Genomic DNA, 17,918 nt, shown 5'->3' with positions numbered 1-17,918 from the left:
GGATCTTAAACATAAAAAAGAAGCTTACAAGAAGTGGAAGGTTGGACATATGACCAGGGAAGAGTATAAAAATATTGCTCGGGCATGTAGGAAAGATATCAGGAGGGCCAAATCGCACCTGGAGCTGCAGCTAGCAAGAGATGTCAAGAGTAACAAGAAGGGTTTCTTCAGGTATGTTGGCAACAAGAAGAAAGCCAAGGAAGGTGTGGGCCCCTTACTGAATGAGGGAGGCAAGCTAGTGACAGAGGATGTGGAAAAAGCTAATGTACTCAATGCTTTTTTTGCCTCTGTTTTCACTAACAAGGTCAGCTCCCAGACTGCTGTGCTGGGCAACACAAAATGGGGAAGAGATGGCCAGCCCTCTGTAGAGATAGAGGTGGTTAGGGACTATTTAGAAAAGCTGGACGTGCACAAGTCCATGGGGCCGGACGAATTGCATCCGAGAGTGCTGAAGGAATTGGCGGCTGTGATTGCAGAGCCCTTGGCCATTATCTTTGAAAACTCGTGGCGAACGGGGGAAGTCCCGGATGACTGGAAAAAGGCTAATGTAGTGCCCATCTTTAAAAAAGGGAAGAAGGAGGATCCTGGGAACTACAGGCCGGTCAGCCTCACCTCAGTCCCTGGAAAAATCATGGAGCAGGTCCTCAAAGAATCAATCCTGAAGCACTTAGAGGAGAGGAAAGTGATCAGGAACAGTCAGCATGGATTCACCAAGGGAAGGTCATGCCTGACTAATCTAATCGCCTTTTATGATGAGATTACTGGTTCTGTGGATGAAGGGAAAGCAGTGGATGTATTGTTTCTTGACTTTAGCAAAGCTTTTGACACGGTCTCCCACAGCATTCTTGTCAGCAAGTTAAGGAAGTGTGGGCTGGATGAATGCACTATAAGGTGGGTAGAAAGCTGGCTAGATTGTCGGGCTCAACGGGTAGTGATCAATGGCTCCATGTCTAGTTGGCAGCCGGTGTCAAGTGGAGTGCCCCAGGGGTCGGTCCTGGGGCCCGTTTTGTTCAATATCTTCATAAATGATCTGGAGGATGGTGTGGATTGCACTCTCAGCAAATTTGCGGATGATACTAAACTGGGAGGAGTGGTAGATACGCTGGAGGGGAGGGATAGGATACAGAAGGACCTAGACAAATTGGAGGATTGGGCCAAAAGAAATCTAATGAGGTTCAATAAGGATAAATGCAGGGTCCTGCACTTAGGATGGAAGAATCCAATGCACCGCTACAGACTAGGGACCGAATGGCTCGGCAGCAGTTCTGCGGAAAAGGACCTAGGGGTGACAGTGGACGAGAAGCTGGATATGAGTCAGCAGTGTGCCCTTGTTGCCAAGAAGGCCAATGGCATTTTGGGTTGTATAAGTAGGGGCATAGCGAGCAGATCGAGGGACGTGATCGTTCCCCTCTATTCGACACTGGTGAGGCCTCATCTGGAGTACTGTGTCCAGTTTTGGGCCCCACACTACAGGAAGGATGTGGATAAATTGGAAAGAGTACAACGAAGGGCAACAAAAATGATTAGGGGTCTAGAGCACATGACTTATGAGGAGAGGCTGAGGGAGCTGGGATTGTTTAGTCTGCAGAAGAGAAGAATGAGGGGGGATTTGATAGCTGCTTTCAACTACCTGAAAGGGGGTTTCAAAGAGGATGGCTCTAGACTGTTCTCAATGGTAGCAGATGACAGAACGAGGAGTAATGGTCTCAAGTTGCAATGGGGGAGGTTTAGATTGGATATTAGGAAAAACTTTTTCACTAAGAGGGTGGTGAAACACTGGAATGCGTTACCTAGGGAGGTGGTAGAATCTCCTTCCTTAGAGGTTTTTAAGGTCAGGCTTGACAAAGCCCTGGCTGGGATGATTTAACTGGGACTTGGTCCTGCTTTGAGCAGGGGGTTGGACTAGATGACCTTCTGGGGTCCCTTCCAACCCTGATATTCTATGATTCTATGATTCTATGAAAGTTCCAGTTGCCAGTGAATAAGTAGCCTGTGTGACAGATTTTTTTCCTGCAAAAAAGGCTAACTCTGCACACAGGGCTAATAGTTCCATTGTTCTTCCTCCTTCTCAAAATGTAGGCGTAATGACTTTTCTTCAGTTATCAGCTTCCTTGGCTGACTCTCATGACTTATTCAAGATTATTCTGAAAAGTTCTGAAATGTCTTCCCTCTACTAGTTCTTTTTTAAATTAATTGTTTATATAGCACATATAAAATATGTCTGCTATAGCAGGAACATATATTTTCAAAAATATTGCCATGAGACTTACTCAAAGCCATTCTGCAAAAACTTCAGAAACTAAAAAATGCCTGAACATCTGGGTAACTATCTTTACAGTGTTTACTTTTGGCCAAACAGATGTGTATTGTATTGCATGATTGCATGAAACTTAATTGGAGTAAATATTCCAGAAGATACTGAGTTGGTGTCAGGTTAGTCATGCATCCACTTAAATCAATTCACTTGAAGTCAAAGCATTTTCTAGTCAACTGTTATCTGGAGTTAAGTAATACCTGTTGAACCTCTAAAGAACAAGTTTTTTCCAAGGCCCACTTAAGTCCTATAAATGGCTGCAGTTGACAGAAGGTCTGGAAACCACCGTAGGCTGACGATGTCACCTATCACCACTTTCTTTATTGACCATTCATGCAGGGTGGAAAAGAAGATTATGAAACATGCTAGTGCCAAAATGCAGAAGCAGACTTTCCTAACGAAGACCCTGAACTTCCTTAGGTTTCATATCAGATCAAACCTTCCTCCTTTCTTTGGTATGAAGAAACATCTGGAGTATAAGCCCTGATCTCTAAATTCCCTTGGAACCTTCTTTATTGCTCCCACTTATCAGAAGGATTAAATCCCTAATCTTAACATGCTCTCATGAGAGGGACCCCTGAACACAGAAGAAGGGAGAGGGTAGGGTAGGGTAGGGTCTCAACAGAACATGTTAATACAACTCAATTTATCTCCAGAATCCTTTTGTCTGATGTTATAGACTTCCATTCGTTGACAAGGCAAAATAGTCTGTTCTCAAAGATAGGGTCAGTGCAGGTTAATTTGAAGATCCTGGTCCTGGTGTCAAATTTGGGTCCTGCCATTTTTACCTGGAGTTGAAACTGAAGGCTGTTTTCACTTCATTCATGGCTTTAAGATTTTTTTCTGGTGCATTTGCACTGGTCTGGGTTGTTGCTGCTGCTGAAAGTGATGTCCCTGAGAATAAAGACAAAAGATGATAGTGGATAAATGGTCTATGGTACCAGAATATAGGACCAGAGGTGGTTGTCCTCACAGCTGGAAAGGCACCTAAAGAGCATGCCACAGACCATGTGTCCAATATTTCATCTTACTAAATAACTAATTTCCTTCCAAAGGAATATCTTCCAATCTTCAACAGAGTTTCTGGAGGGAAAGAAAAAGACCATATGACTCTTAAGCAAAGCAGTAGATGCTACCGCCCTGGATTTGAGGGCTTTGATGAATTTGAGAGCTTCTTTTGATGTTGAGGACACGGTTCATTATCGTCCGACTTTCAGTTATTAACATGTTAGTCAATTTACATTGAGTAATTGATTTTCCAGAAGCAAACGCAGAAATCTTTTCCCATAAGTGATAATGATACTGCAACATCATTGCCTTGTAATCGGTTACTCTTTTCCCATGTGAAGCAAGAGAACTCTTCCTTACCAACCACACTGACTACTCCAGCCTGCAGTAGTTAATCTAATATTAGAAGACTAACCTCCAATGGGGCAACCAGAATGCCAAATAATGGCTAGATTTCCTCCGGTATTACAGATGGGAGTTCCAAAGTCATCACCATCCTGTCTGCAAGCTTGTGAAACTGTAAAGAATCCTCAGAGAGAGGAAGCTGAAGCTACTCCAACACTTTCATGTGGTGAAAAACCAGTTTCTACATTTGGCTCTAATTACTGGTATTCCATCTGAAGAACAGGCTCCCCATCTTCCTCCAACAGAGGGTCAGGCACAATGGTGGGAGAACGTGAAGCTCCGATTTGATGGGCAAGCTTTTTCCTGACCTCAAAAGAGAAGGGAGTTCCTATGCCAATGATGCTATGAAGTCTCTCTACAGTGTTTAGATGGCTGCCATATGGCCACACCACCTATGGTGGAATTTGCAGGTTGCTGCAATACTCTTATTCCAATACCATATCATAACCTGGAGAATAAAGAGGTCTACATGCTCCTTATCCTGAAATACTCTCTTGAGAGGATGAAATCTAGGAAGGACCTCTGGAAATTTAGCCCAATCCTGTTCATTTCTGGACTGCAGATCTGACTTTGGATCTGCTACCGAGAAACCAGAGAACCTGGCAAATGCAACACAGTGAAAGACAGACCACTTTTCTGGCTGGGCTTGAAGGTGTTTTGGGCAGAGGTATAGAAGTCTCTCAGGAAAACCAACACTTCATTCAACCTCTCATTTTCCAGGAGAGAGATCAGAGAAGGATAATTTGAGAGATGTTTTGTCTTTCCTCCTTTAGATATCAAACCTCACAGATACAGCAAGGGATTCATGTGACTTATTTCAGCTAACAGTGAAACTGATGGAGCTGCATAAATTAGCGATGAAGAAATTGTTGCTGGTTCCAAGTCTATCCTTGGATCAATGAGATAAGATTTATGTATGGTCAGCACTCCTAGCATTTGGTTCAGGACCTGATGCTGACTGATCAGACTAATTTCCTGACTGGGACTTGGCACTGCTAGCAGGAACCTTTTAGTTCTTTGCCTTCTTTTCCAGAACTGAAGCAGACTGATCCAATGGCTTTTCTCAGAACTTGGCCAACAGATCCTTTGGGGCTTTTAGTGTTGGATCTCATCTTGGAAAATGACTGAGGCAGTCATGGAATTTTATCTTAGAGCACAAACTGGACCTTTCATCATAGTATTCTTTTTCTGATCTTGGGCTTGGATCCCTTAAAGGTATGAGAGCTGAGTGGATTCGCTGCCAAAGCTTCTTATATCAGGAGTGCTCTCGGACCACATGCTCTTAGAATGAACATAATGCAGACAGAAACCTCGGACACCTCAAAGGACAGTAACCCTCATCAAGACATGCTAAGCAGCTGACATTTGTGTCTGATGTTGAAAAGACCATCTGACATGATTCACAGCTCTTAAAACCATGTCTCTTTGCCTTTGAATCCACCATGAAACTGAGACAGAACCAAGCCTAACAGCTACTTAACTAATCCAAGAAGAACTAGCCTAAACAAACTATTATTTTCCTAATTATACCAATTATACCAAGAGTAAAATACTATGTAAGGTACTAAAAATTTTTTGAGAGAAGGGGCCAGATCTGAAGGATCCAAAGAAGTTCATGTCCATTTGCTGGTGAGGTTGCTAGGAACTGAGACAACAGAGGGCACCATGCATGCTTTTACAGCCTCATCCCTCAGAATATTCAGGAACTCTGAGGGGAGCAGTCAGAGGGGCATGCAAGCACTTCAATGTCACAAGAAGGTTCCACTGTCTGATTTGGTGATCCCTTCCAACTTTAAATTCTATGACTGAGTTGCACCAGCCAGTGTAGTCCATGAGTGGGAATATGCAGAGGATTCTTAAGGAATTCTTATTAAGATTATTCACAATAGATCTCTTCACCTACCCATTCATTTCATTTATTAACTCTTCTTTTCATAGAGAACACAGTGGATACTTACAATCAATTATTTCCAGAGAGCCCAGTCTCCTGCCAATGTTCTAGCCTAATCTGTGTTAAGGCTGAAATGTATGAAGTTGGAAGCCCGACATCCCTCCAGCCTGCATAAGGCTGTCTGCGAAGTCTTCTCCAAACAGCTTTTGTTGGAGCAAATATATAAAGCATGCAGGCTGGTATGGACTCTGGCACACAGCACAGTGTTGAGTCAGTTGGGAAGACCCTGGAGGCTGGCTGGTCCAACACCTGACATTCTTGGTTGTAATGTGATGAAACCATCAGGTGCCTTTAATGTTTTGTTGCTGTTTCATATTTCATCATTGCTATTTCACCTACCCAGCCCCTCTGCAAATTTACAGATGTTTGCTAGAGATGTTAGTTAAATTCTATTTGGTCTAAAAAAATTGGATGATTATGACACGCTGGCTATTCATCAGCAGGTAGGCAGACATCATTTGATGACAAAATGGGTGAATCCTTTAGGGAGTAGCTTACTTTCAAGAGTTCTGAGAGATATTGTTTCAGAAGGAAAAGGAAGTGAGCTGGAAGTCATGGGAGGAATATCCTTCCTCTGCCGGAAATTTGTATCAGACATTGTCAATTTCAGGCTCCTCCTGTCTTACAGGCTTGGAAACCAAGACAAGCCACAGCAGCAACAAAGACTGCAGGCAGAGGTTTACTCAGAACAAGTGTCCTAGTGTTCAACACCCAAATGCAGAATGCTCAAGACATTTATACTAATGCTAAAAGCATGAAACTTTGAGCTAAGGGAAGTCTCAGTTATGCACTGAGAATGAATATGGATCTTGTAACATACTTACACTGAGAAATTTGGCACAGAAAAAAATCTCAAATTATACCAACAAGTGAGGGGGGAAAAAAAAAAAAATCACACTTTCCAAAACCAATTGTTTTCTAAAAAAGTTTTTTTATGCCAAGGATTTTTTTTTAAAAAAGACATTTTAGTGTTTTTGTGGTGTATGTGGTGCGTTTGTTTTTGATTTTTTTTGGGGGGGGGGGGAAGTAAAGGAATTTAATAATACCACCATACTTTTTCAGCATCTAACACATAATGTGACAGTGTAGCAATATAATTTACACTAAGAACTAGAAAACTCATTTAATTAAAAAATGTTATGGGTTAGGCTTCAATCCAAAAAACAGTTACGGAAGTGTATAGTCCCACTGAACTTAATAGAACTACTTCTATGTAGTTACATGTATGCTTTAACTGATGGCAGGACTGGGAAACCAACAAGTAAGGATCTGATCCAATGCCCACTGATATCAGTTGAAAGACTCTCTGACTTAAATGGGCTTTAGACTAGGCTTGAAGAGAAACAGCAGCAAAGCAAGGAAAATTCCTTGCAATTTAGTTTGTTCATATAGTATAATTGTAGATTGGTTTTTAATTTATAGAACTTCAAAATGTATTACAGTATATTTATTACACATCAATAAATACTAAGGTTACAAAGTAAAGGAATCAAAAGTTAGAAAATGCAAGAATTAAGGTTGTGTATAGAATCTTTATTCAGCCCCCTTGTGCATATGTATTATTATACAGTCTTTAATTACATCATTACATAGTATTTTTTCCACAGGACTCCTTCATTCAGAATAGACATTGCTCACTTAATGAGCAGCTATTCAATATTTTGTTTTCTCCTCACTGTTGAATCTACCACTCTAGGCCTTATTTCCTGCACACTACTCAAACCATGCTCTAAAGACAGAATTAATACTTTCCTCATGGGCTTTTCTATGGCGCTCATCAGTATATTATGTGAGTGTTTCACAAACATTAATTTACTTTCACAATTCCCCCATACAGTGGAAGTTAATAATCCCTATTTTACAGGCCGAGAACTGAGGCACAGACATATTAAGGTCTAAATGATTTTGGGTGCCCAATTTGACACCTACAACATGGTTTTTCAGAGTCTTATTATACTATATAGCACTCAGTGATTTCAGTTGCAGCTGAGAGTCCTCAGCATTTCTGCAAGTCAAACTGCAGGTTCTTAAGACAGACACCCATGAAATGAGGAATTACTGACATCTTGTGAAAAAATTAGATTTTTAAGCAACTTCCCTATCATCACACAGACACAGAGATAGGCTTCATTTCCCCAGGACAGCATTCAACTGCCTTAACCAGACCCTCCTATCTCTTCCTGCAATCCCCACCTCATTCACTATTAAACCTTCCAACTTCTGCAAAAAAAAAAAAAAAAAAAAAAAAAGGGGGGGGGGGTTCTGTAGACTACAGTATCCTTCACTACACAACCCTGGTCAATCCTCAGAGCAGGTCCATCCTGGGAACTGAAGGAAGCACAGGTCCAGTGGGAAAGAACAGTATGTGGCATGTAATTAAAGAGTGAATCATAATACAGATGCACAATGGGGCCAAATTACAGATGCCAGAATTAAGGTTGCCTATGCATTTCCTATCTTTCAAGTGCTTGACTCTGCAAGCCTAATAATGTTCTTTTACCATAATTTGTGCACGTAATTTCCTGGGTTTTAAAAAAGTAAACTGAAAAAAATAGAAAATCCATCATGTGTCATCATATTGACACCCACATGGATCATTAGCAAGGTTGGAAGTAACTTTAGCAGAGTAACTGGTAACAATAGTAAATTGTCATCCTCTACATGGACCAACATTAGAGTCAGATGAGATACTTTACCAAGAGTTTCATAGATATTTGCTGACAGCAGAGGAATGGCGAGACTCAGGAACCTTGGGCTCCAGGCCAGCCTCTGGAGGGCAACAGGCACTAGAGGACCCAGACTTTTCTTCCCATTCCCACAAGATTGACCCCTTCTGCTCCATCCCCTCCAATCTGTCTCTGCCTCAGTTCTGTGTCTCTCTCAACTGTCTCCTCATCCAATCCTATTCTCCACTCAGGCATTTCATCCTACTACCAATTTCCTTACCTAGCCATTCCCAGTTCCCCCTCACCTCCTCCTTTGATTTGTCTTCCCTCTGGTCTCCAATTGTAGCCCCATCACCCCCTAGTTTCCATCTCCTTCTCAGAGCTCTCCATCTAATCTTGATGTCCCATGTCACTCCCTTAGCTCTTTTCCCAGCCAGTCCCAGTTGTCCCTTTCACCTCCTCATCCAGTCTCAGTCTTCCCTCCATCTACTGGCTCTCAGTCTGCTCCCCACCCACCCACCTCCCTGTTTCCCACCGTCTCCCAGTACAAATCTCCTTATCAAGCCAGGCTGAGATAGACCCTGGCACCAGGCTCCCTGTCCCATCTACTCCCCATGTCCAGCCCTCCAGGTCAGGTTCTTTTTCCTTTTGCATTCAAATCATGCAGCTTCCTCCTTCATGCTACTTGCACTCAGCAGGAGAGCACAGAGAGCTGAGAAATAGGCTGGCTGCTCTCAGTTCTGGTGCCTGGACCTGGCATGGCCCCGAACAGCTGGAAACTGCAAGGAAAGTCCTACTGAGCCCTGGCAGCCCTGGGCTGGAACATACCCATTTTGGATGGAATCTTCAGGGAACTGCGAAGCTCTACCAAGTCTCTGCTGAGTATGTGTGAACTCTGGTTTCTGAAAGGCTTATAACTTGGCCAAATTTTTCACGGGGATGGCAAAAGGCACATCCCTGACAGACAAATGTACTAGGGACCGGGGTGCATTCAAGCTTCTCAAAGAAAAAGTCACCAATTTTTAACATGGGCAAAACAACATACTTTTCTCTAATCTTGGTCTCAAATGGCTAAACCATTTTGGCTGAAAGTTTCCTAAAAAAAATCAGCCTCAGGCAGACATTTAGCATGGAAGTTTTCAATCAAAATGACTGAAGTTCTGCAAAATTATAAGCAACAGAAAATAGGATCTTAAAATGGGAAGTGCTACCAACTCTCCTATAACACACCTCACTAAAGTAAATTCTATTACTTTTAAAGCTGAGATGTGGGAACAGATCTGAAGTTTTTGAGCAGATAAGATATATTGTTTAGTGAAGTGCAGATTAAAGAAATTCTACTGTATTTTATAACTCTCCAATTTCTTCCACTGAGGGATCTCAGAGCACTTTACAATCATGAATAAAGCCTCAAAATCACCATGGTGAGGTGTAACACACACAGATTATTAAGCACCTGTTCAAGGTCACAGCGAATCAGTTACAGAGCTGGAATAATAACTCTGATCTCATCTTCTCTATCTTGTGTTTTAACCACTAGAACATACTGCCTCACTCCTTGCATTCTATATTGCAAGTGAAGTAAACATGAAAAATGATTTTTAAATTATTTCATTCTTATCAGGTCCTAAAAATCTTGTGTTTATACGAGTTAGTAAAAGATAACTAGAAAAATAATGTTCTGCTTAATCTGAAGAAATATCAGCACTTTTGAATGCCTTTTTCAATGTTAAAATCTAGTCATTTTTCTAAATTCACTATTGTAAAAAATATATGCTAACATTTAGATATTAAGTACACTCCTTTAAATACAGCTAAGTACAGACTTTTGAAGCAACTGAATTTGGTCATAAACTACTAATAAATAGCAAACATCACTGAGAAAGTTTAATACTGGTAGGTACTTTTTATAATAACTGAAAATTATTAAAAAAGTGGTTTGAATTAAGAAGTCTAAACAAAAGTTTAAGTACAAAAATCCCCAAATTTCAATTGAATTCTTAGCATATTAAATAGCCTGATAAAATTATGCAAACTAAAAGTACATTTAATTTATCTGTGCACAGATTTTTTTTCATTAACATGAACAGAACATACCAGATAAAATAAGTAGTTCAATAATTTCTGCATCTCCCAGATAGGCAGCAGCATGTAAAGGGGTCCTCTTTTCATTATCCTGTAGTAAGAAGGGGAAAAAAGGGTGTTTTTTTAAATAAAGACATCTGTTTTAGCATTCTGTATGATTCATGAAAAAGTTAAAGAATAAGATTCCATCTTCCAAATACTGTACATTTTATATTTTAGGAAGCAGAGATATTTAACCAAAGAATCACTAAATTATCACACTTATGTAGTCTGTAACAAACATGCTCTCACTAAGCAATTATGACAGCCCTGTACAGTCATTCAGGACATGATCCTGAAAGATGCCAATTCCCAGGTACTCGGGACACCTCAGGATGAGGCCATAAATTAAAGCAAAATCCATTTGTTTCTTTGGAAGGGGAAAAGTTGTGGGGGAATGTAAAAGTGAGGCTTTCCTAAGCAGCTCAGAGAATGTTAATACAATGAGTATCAACAGGTATGATCTATGTTTTATGTGACAAGTTGAAGGGTAACTCAAGAAACCAGGCTAATATTTTCATCATGGTCACAAATTTAATGGAAAATGTAAAACTTGGATGTTGGACATGAAAAAAATAAGATCAGCAGAAAACATGAAATTCAAATTTTACCAGCTTTTTGCTTACTGCATATATGCACAGAAAAGCCAGAGAGGTGGATGTAATTGGCAAATTGATCTCTCAGACATAGAAAAGAGTGCAAAAGGCAAGTGGGACTTAGATGCTTTTGGGTGGTCTCAGGCGAATATCCTTTTTAAGACACAGTTTAGAATCCACATATGAGAAATTAAAGAGGACAGCTGAGTTGGACTGAACTGAAGAAGATAACACTGACTTTCAGACGGCTAGCACAGAATATTTCCCAAATCTGGTAAATACTGGAATTAGTTTATGCGCACAAGTCCACAGTGAAATGGTGAAAGATCATTTTCTCATTATGTTGACTGTTAAAGGCTAACTGTAGGAAATTAAAACCTAATAAACTGCTTCTGTACAGCATGCTGTAGCAGAATTAGCTAAAAAACAAAAACAAAAACCCCTTCAGTACAGCAGTTAGGTTCATTTTCTTGAAATGTGTTGAGCTTTGGAACAAGTTACAAACAAATTACTTTTAGATTCTTGGAATTTTTCAGTGAAGCCCTAAACATGCTTTAAAAGCACGTGGAAATTTTGTTTTTCCCTCTAGGGGAACGTACCAAAACATTTCTAACAGATTGCAGAAAGAACATTGATTGATTATACTGGCCACTAAAATGTGTTTATTAAATTTAATGTTTCCATATTATCTATCATTTACCATTTTAAAAAACTACTTTTTTTTTTCCACTCGCGCAACAAAAGGCCACTTTACTCCTGGATTTCAGATTAATCAACAATGGCATACAGGCCTGCATTTTCAATTTTTTTTTTTTTTTTTTTTTTAAAGACCTACAACACATTTTTTTGCTTGCTTTCAAATACATTCTTTTTTCAAACATAAGTAAATCCCCAAAGCAATTTCAATTTCTCATCTCATCCCCCAAGGTACTGTCTTTATTGTTTTAAACTTTCAGAGCTGCAGTGCATGGGGGATGTGGAGGCACATTTTAGTGTTTATTACTCAAAGATAAAAGTCAGCATCTCAAAAATCCCTAAAGTAGCTGAAGTTACTTGGCAGTTAGCTTCAAATGCACTCAAATGTGGGATTATGGCAGTTCAGTAGAAATAATATAGTTACATGGCTAAGAAGACATCTATTCTAAAAGTGCCTTTTTTTTAAAAAAGGAAAATTAAAAAGTAAGTACTCTCTCATGCTTGATCTCCACCCAAAAGTGAAAATTTAGAAAGTTCCAGAATTTATCCAGCAGTTATGGCAATAGAAAAAGAAAGAAAGGTTTCTACTCTTGTTTTTTCTCCTCTTAGATAACTGAAAACTGACTGCTACTGAATTTCAAACTCAGCATTGACATAACCCTGAATGAGGAATCTATGCTTTGCCTTGTTTAAATATTTATTCTGAAATAAAGATAACATTTCAAAATAGGAACGCAAGTAATGTGACAGAACTGTCATATTAGGCTTATTGTTAGAGAGGTGAAACAAAAAAATGGATAACATTCATTACACATCAAGTTTATAAACCATCTATAAAGTAAGAAATTTAACTTAAAAGAGTGGATTAAACTATTTTAAAAACAGATGCTATTAGGGAGTGTCATATGTTGGAAATTCAAAACACATCAATTTGAATGATCACCTAATTCTATCAAAAAGTAACTAATGTCAAATTCTACCCACTTTAATTGCAGGACCAAACAGGACAAAGATGGGCCACTAGGAAACTGGCTCTTGATTATCTAAGCAATGGAACATTCTCTAGGAAACATTTACACTCTGCAGGAGATGATGCATAATAGCTAGTAGGGAAGCCTGGTTTGAACCCTACCTCGCTCTGGCTAATTGGACAAGTTCCTCTAGTTTCTTACTAAGAAGCTAAGCTAGAGGAGTGAAAACTCTGCATAGATGATATATTGAAAAACTATAGTGATGTCAACTCCCTTTAAAAACAAAACAAACACCAATTACAACACAACTTGTGTTTTCTTAAAGACCCAGCTCCTGGAGTCATGTTATTGAGTAAGAATCTTAGGTTCTATTAAGAAAAAAGTTTCTAGCCTTCAGAGTTGTGGAGAAAAGGTTGAAAATATGAACTGTAAAGGTTCAAAAGCCAGAAGGCAAATAAAAAGAACCCAAATTGTGTGTTTAAATGTGATTTTTAAGCCAAATCCACATTTTTAAACCTAACTCATGATTTTGAGTCTAATCAATTATTATTAAATCCATCCAAGCATTTAAATGTTTTTGCGTTTTAATGGGATTAAGTACTGCCATAAAAATTCATTTAAAACATGAGCTTAGATGAAAAACAGAAAGACTAACTGTTGTTCACTAATGTACAATTAGAACTGTGCATAGCAGATTACGGGAATTAACATTACATTAATCTTTTCAGCATTTGGTAGGCAAGACTCTGCAAGGACTTTTGTGCAGTATTCTATACCATCATGGCACTAAGGTCAATTCTGGCACAGTACTTAAGTTTTATAAAAGCATATCGATATAAAAAGCTAGATCAAGTGAAATTTTTCAAAACACTTTTTCTAAATTACAAGATAGATTTATAAACAAACATCCCCTGCACTAACTACAATCCAAGTACTGCCATATTCTGACTAGGACCCTACCAAATTCATGGTTGTGAAAAATGCATCATGGCCCATGAAATCTGATCTCCCCTGTGATATCTGGCTAGTGTAGGAGAGATGGGTCTGATCTCCCCTGTGTTGCTGGGGGCATCCCAGCCAGTGGCTCTTACTTTGTGCCAAACTCCAGCTTCTAGTCCTGGCCAGGCTGGGGGACTTCCTCTTCCACTGCAGGGGCCACTCCCAGGGCCAGATCAGACCTACCTTCGAGAACCTGCCCCAGCTGCATGAAGCTCTGCAACTGTGCTGCCTTTTTCTGCGCTGCCTTCAGAGCTGGGCAGTAAGGTGGCAATCCTTTGACTTCTTCTACAATAGCTTTGTGACCGCAATGAACCCCTTTTGGGTCAGGACTCCCATGGTTATAACACCATGAAATTTCAGATATAAACACCTGAAACCATGGAACTATTTTTAAAATCCTATGACTGAGAAATTGACCAAAATGGATCCTGAATTTGGTAGGGCTATAATTATGACAGTCTGTCAGGACATGAAAGTGAAACTGATTAGTTTACCTTTGCTGTCCAACCAAAATGAAAAGGAAATACATTGGACCCTCACTAGAACGCAGGGTTCAGGATCCATGTGCGGTGCCACGATAACGCAGGGACCGCATTATAGCAGGGGCCATGTTACCAAGGATCCCAATTTAAATATTTAAATTTGGGATCCTTCACCGAGACCATGCTAGATGCGAATGCGCGCTCTAGCGATGTGCGCTCTAGTGAGGATCCGCTGTAGAATAAGTAGTTTAAAATAAATTTCATTTTTAAAAATCTCTTAATTATCTAAAGCAGGGGTGGGCCAACATTTTGGCATGAGGGCCACATCGGCATATGGAAATTGTATGGCAAGCCATGAACGCTCACGAAATTGGGGTTAGAGGTGTAGGAGGGGGTGAGGGCTCCAGAGTGGTATCAGAAAAGAAGTTCAGGGTGCAGGAGGGGGCTCCAGGTTGGGGTATGGGTGCGAGTGTGGGCTCCAGGCTGGGACTGAGGGGTTCGGAGGGCAGGAGGGGGATCAGGGCTGTGGATGAGGGCTTTGGGATACAAGGGGGGCTCTGATCTGGGATCGAGGGGTTCAGAGGGTGGGAGGGGGATCAGGGCTGTGGCAGAGCACGGTGGGGGCTCAGGGAGTGCAGACTCTGGGCAGTGCTTACCACAAGCAGCTCCTGGAAGCATGTCCCCCCCTCCGGCTTCGAGGCGCAGCCAGGCGGCTCTGCATACTGCCCCATCTGCACGCACCACCCCTGCAGCTCCCATTGGCCAGGAACCACGGCCAATGGGAGCTGCAGGGGCAGTGCCTGGCCATACCTCCATGTACTACATACAAGCCAGCAGGGGGGAGATCATGCCAGCTGCTTCCTGGGAGCCGTGGGGAGCGGGAAAAGCCCTCGAACCCACTCCCAGGCTGAAGCAACAGAGCAGGGCAAACCCCTGACCCCGCTCTCTGGTGGGAGCTGAGGGCTGGATTAAATGGTCTGATGGGCCAGATGCGATCCACGGGCCGCAGTTTGCCCACGCCTGATCTAAAGTATTGTTAGTAATATAATTAAAGAAAACAGGTTTCTAAAAACCCTCAAAATATCCTATGATGTTTAATTGGCCTGTCCCTTAAATTGTTGTGGTAGACTGGATTTACAATGCTCATCCCATTCTTCTATTCAAATACGTGTGAAGAACTATATATTTAGTATGATGCTCAAAAACCAATTTGTGTATATTACCAATGTTTCCTGCATGAGCTAGGACTGATGAAAGGGTGTGAGGCAATAAGCCCAGGGGTAAATCTTCAAGACTTCAAGCTCCATGCCCTCCCGTCTCTTTTGCAGAAGCTTAAGGAGAGCTCTTCCCTTCATCATTGGCTGGTGCAGTGGGAGCTCCCTTGTCTGTTTCAACCTACCTTAAGTAGGGTGTTTTAACCATTTAGCTGACTTTGATAGGATCACCATCTTGACACCAGAAAACTCCAAAACTAATTATACATAGTGGTTTAAGAGAGTTAGGCAAGAGTTAAAACTCAGTTAGCAGCTGAAACAAAAACCTACATAACTAACAAGCAGGAACACCGGAAGCCCAAGGACACTGACAACCGTAAACACTTGATAAACTTGTATGGCCAAATGTCCGCCCAGTAACGCGGCTCTTAGAACAGAACAAATCCTCCCTTCACAGCCCTCCAGATATCTGTAACACTCATCCGCACCCCACCCCTTCGCCTTAAATTAGTCAGGAATAATTGATGTAATCAAAACAGTTTGATGTGTATGTTCTGTTCCTGTCTCTCATGTTAAATGCGTTCTGTCTCTGAAACATTTGTCTCTGTAAGAACATAAATGCAAATGAAGTGATAAAAGAAAGGTATATAGATTCATAGATACTAAGGTCAGAAGGGACCATTCTGATCATCTAGTCCGACCTCCTGCACAGCACAGGCCACAGAATCTCACCCACCCACTCCTATGAAAAACCTCACCTATGTCTGAGCTATTGAAGTCCTCAAATCATGGTTTAAAGACTTCAAGGAGCAGAGAAGCCTCCCTCAAGTCAACCATGCCCCATGCTACAGAGGAAAGCGAAAAACTTCCAGAGCCTCTCCAATCTGCCCTGGAGGAAAATTCCTTCCCGACCCCAAATATGGCAATCAGCTAAACCCTGAGCATATGGGCAAGATTCACCAGCCAGATACTACAGAAAATTCTTTCCTGGGTAACTCAGATCCCATCCATCTAATATCTCATCTCAGGGGATTAGTCCTATTTACCCTGAATATTTAAAGATCAATTACTTACCAAAATCCCATTATCCCATCATAACATCTCCTCCATAAACTTATCAAGTAGAATCTTAAAACCAGATAGATCTTTTGCCCCCACTGCTTCCCTTGGAAGGCTATTCCAAAACTTCACTCCTCTGATGGTTAAAAACCTTCATCTGATTTCAAGTCTAAACTTCCTGGTGGCCAGTTTATACTCATTTGTTCTTATGTCCACATTGGTGCTGAGCTTAAATAATTCCTCTCCCTCTCCTGTATTTATCCCTCTGATATATTTATAGAGAGCAATCATATCTCCCCTCAACCTTCTTTTAGTTAGGCTAAACAAGCCAAGCTCCTTAAGTCTCCTTTCATAAGGTATATAATTGGTCACTAACCCCACACCTTTGAAGCTGTTTACCAGTCTTCCTGGTGCAGTGAATAAATCCTTTTTCAGTATTTGCCTGTGCGGTCTGATTCTTGGGGAAAGAATCTTCTTGATTAACAAGAGTTTTATGTATTTTAAAGTACAAAGTGCCCTGTGAGTTTTACCCATTTGTCCCAATGCATTTTCAGAGAAGTAACATGCAACATAATAGCCATATTTATGACACGTCAAAGCTGACAGCTCCTCAGAAAAGGGACCCTGTCTTCCAACATGTTAATACAGTTCCTTAACACAATCCCCCAATTCTGACTGTGGCTTCTGAAAGTTACTGAAATATAACAATTACCTTCCATTCACCCTCTAAATGATCAAGCATCTACTGAATCTGAACCTTTTGAACTGCAACATTTGTTAAAGTATTAATCCAACCTTCTTCCCCCTAAACCTTTGTTCAAAAATTCCTTTTTATCCTATTTTAACTCAAAAAAAGAGGAATTACAAAAAAAAAAAAAAAAGAGGAAACTAGTTAAATTAAATTTAAAAAAACAGTCACTAGAGTGAAATGCCTGCAAACTGCCTGGAAGCTATTTAGAAACATAACAGAGGCTCAAACTACACATATGCCAGTCACATCAATGTAATTAAAGCTATATCGTTTCAGACCCAAAATAAAACTTTATTTGGAGGAGTGGAGTATCTGTTACAAGTATTCAGTCAGCTGGTAAATATTTTACTTTAATGTATATGGTAACTATATACAATTTTTCAATTTCTATAGAAATTGAACCTTAAGTGGAAAAAGTTTGTGCAAAGAACATTTGTGAGTAAATGAACTGTTCAAATTTTAGGAATTTTTTCTTCTTTATGTGAAGTAGGCCAAGCATCAGATGTTTGCCAATGCCTTTCTACCAGGCTCCTCATCATTAACATCTGTATAAATAAAACAGTTTCAAGCAGAAAAGGGGCAGAGAACTTTTACTATATGCTTTTCAGCTAACATATAGTATCCCAAACATCAATGGCTTTGATAACTACAGGAATTTTTTCTTGCAGGATTCAGAGTTCAG

The 17,918-nt window shown here is 40.5% G+C and overlaps 1 protein-coding gene across 5 annotated transcripts in view; it reads right to left on the bottom strand.

Moving 5' to 3' along the window:
* Positions 1–17,918, bottom strand: part of ANKRD28 (ankyrin repeat domain 28) — a 238,938-nt gene that overhangs the window by 113,523 nt on the left and 107,497 nt on the right. For all 5 annotated transcript variants that reach the window (XM_038388242.2, XM_043509102.1, XM_043509103.1 and 2 more), the window contains one exon: positions 10,442–10,520. In XM_038388242.2, the coding sequence (XP_038244170.1) occupies positions 10,442–10,520 (79 nt within the window). The remainder of the gene's footprint in view (positions 1–10,441; positions 10,521–17,918) is intronic.

Source organism: Dermochelys coriacea, chromosome 2 (assembly GCF_009764565.3).
Source record: "Dermochelys coriacea isolate rDerCor1 chromosome 2, rDerCor1.pri.v4, whole genome shotgun sequence".
In the NCBI taxonomy this organism is placed as follows: Eukaryota; Metazoa; Chordata; order Testudines; family Dermochelyidae; genus Dermochelys; species Dermochelys coriacea.
Note: the sequence above shows the minus strand (reverse complement) of the source record. Positions and strands in the feature narration are given on the sequence as shown.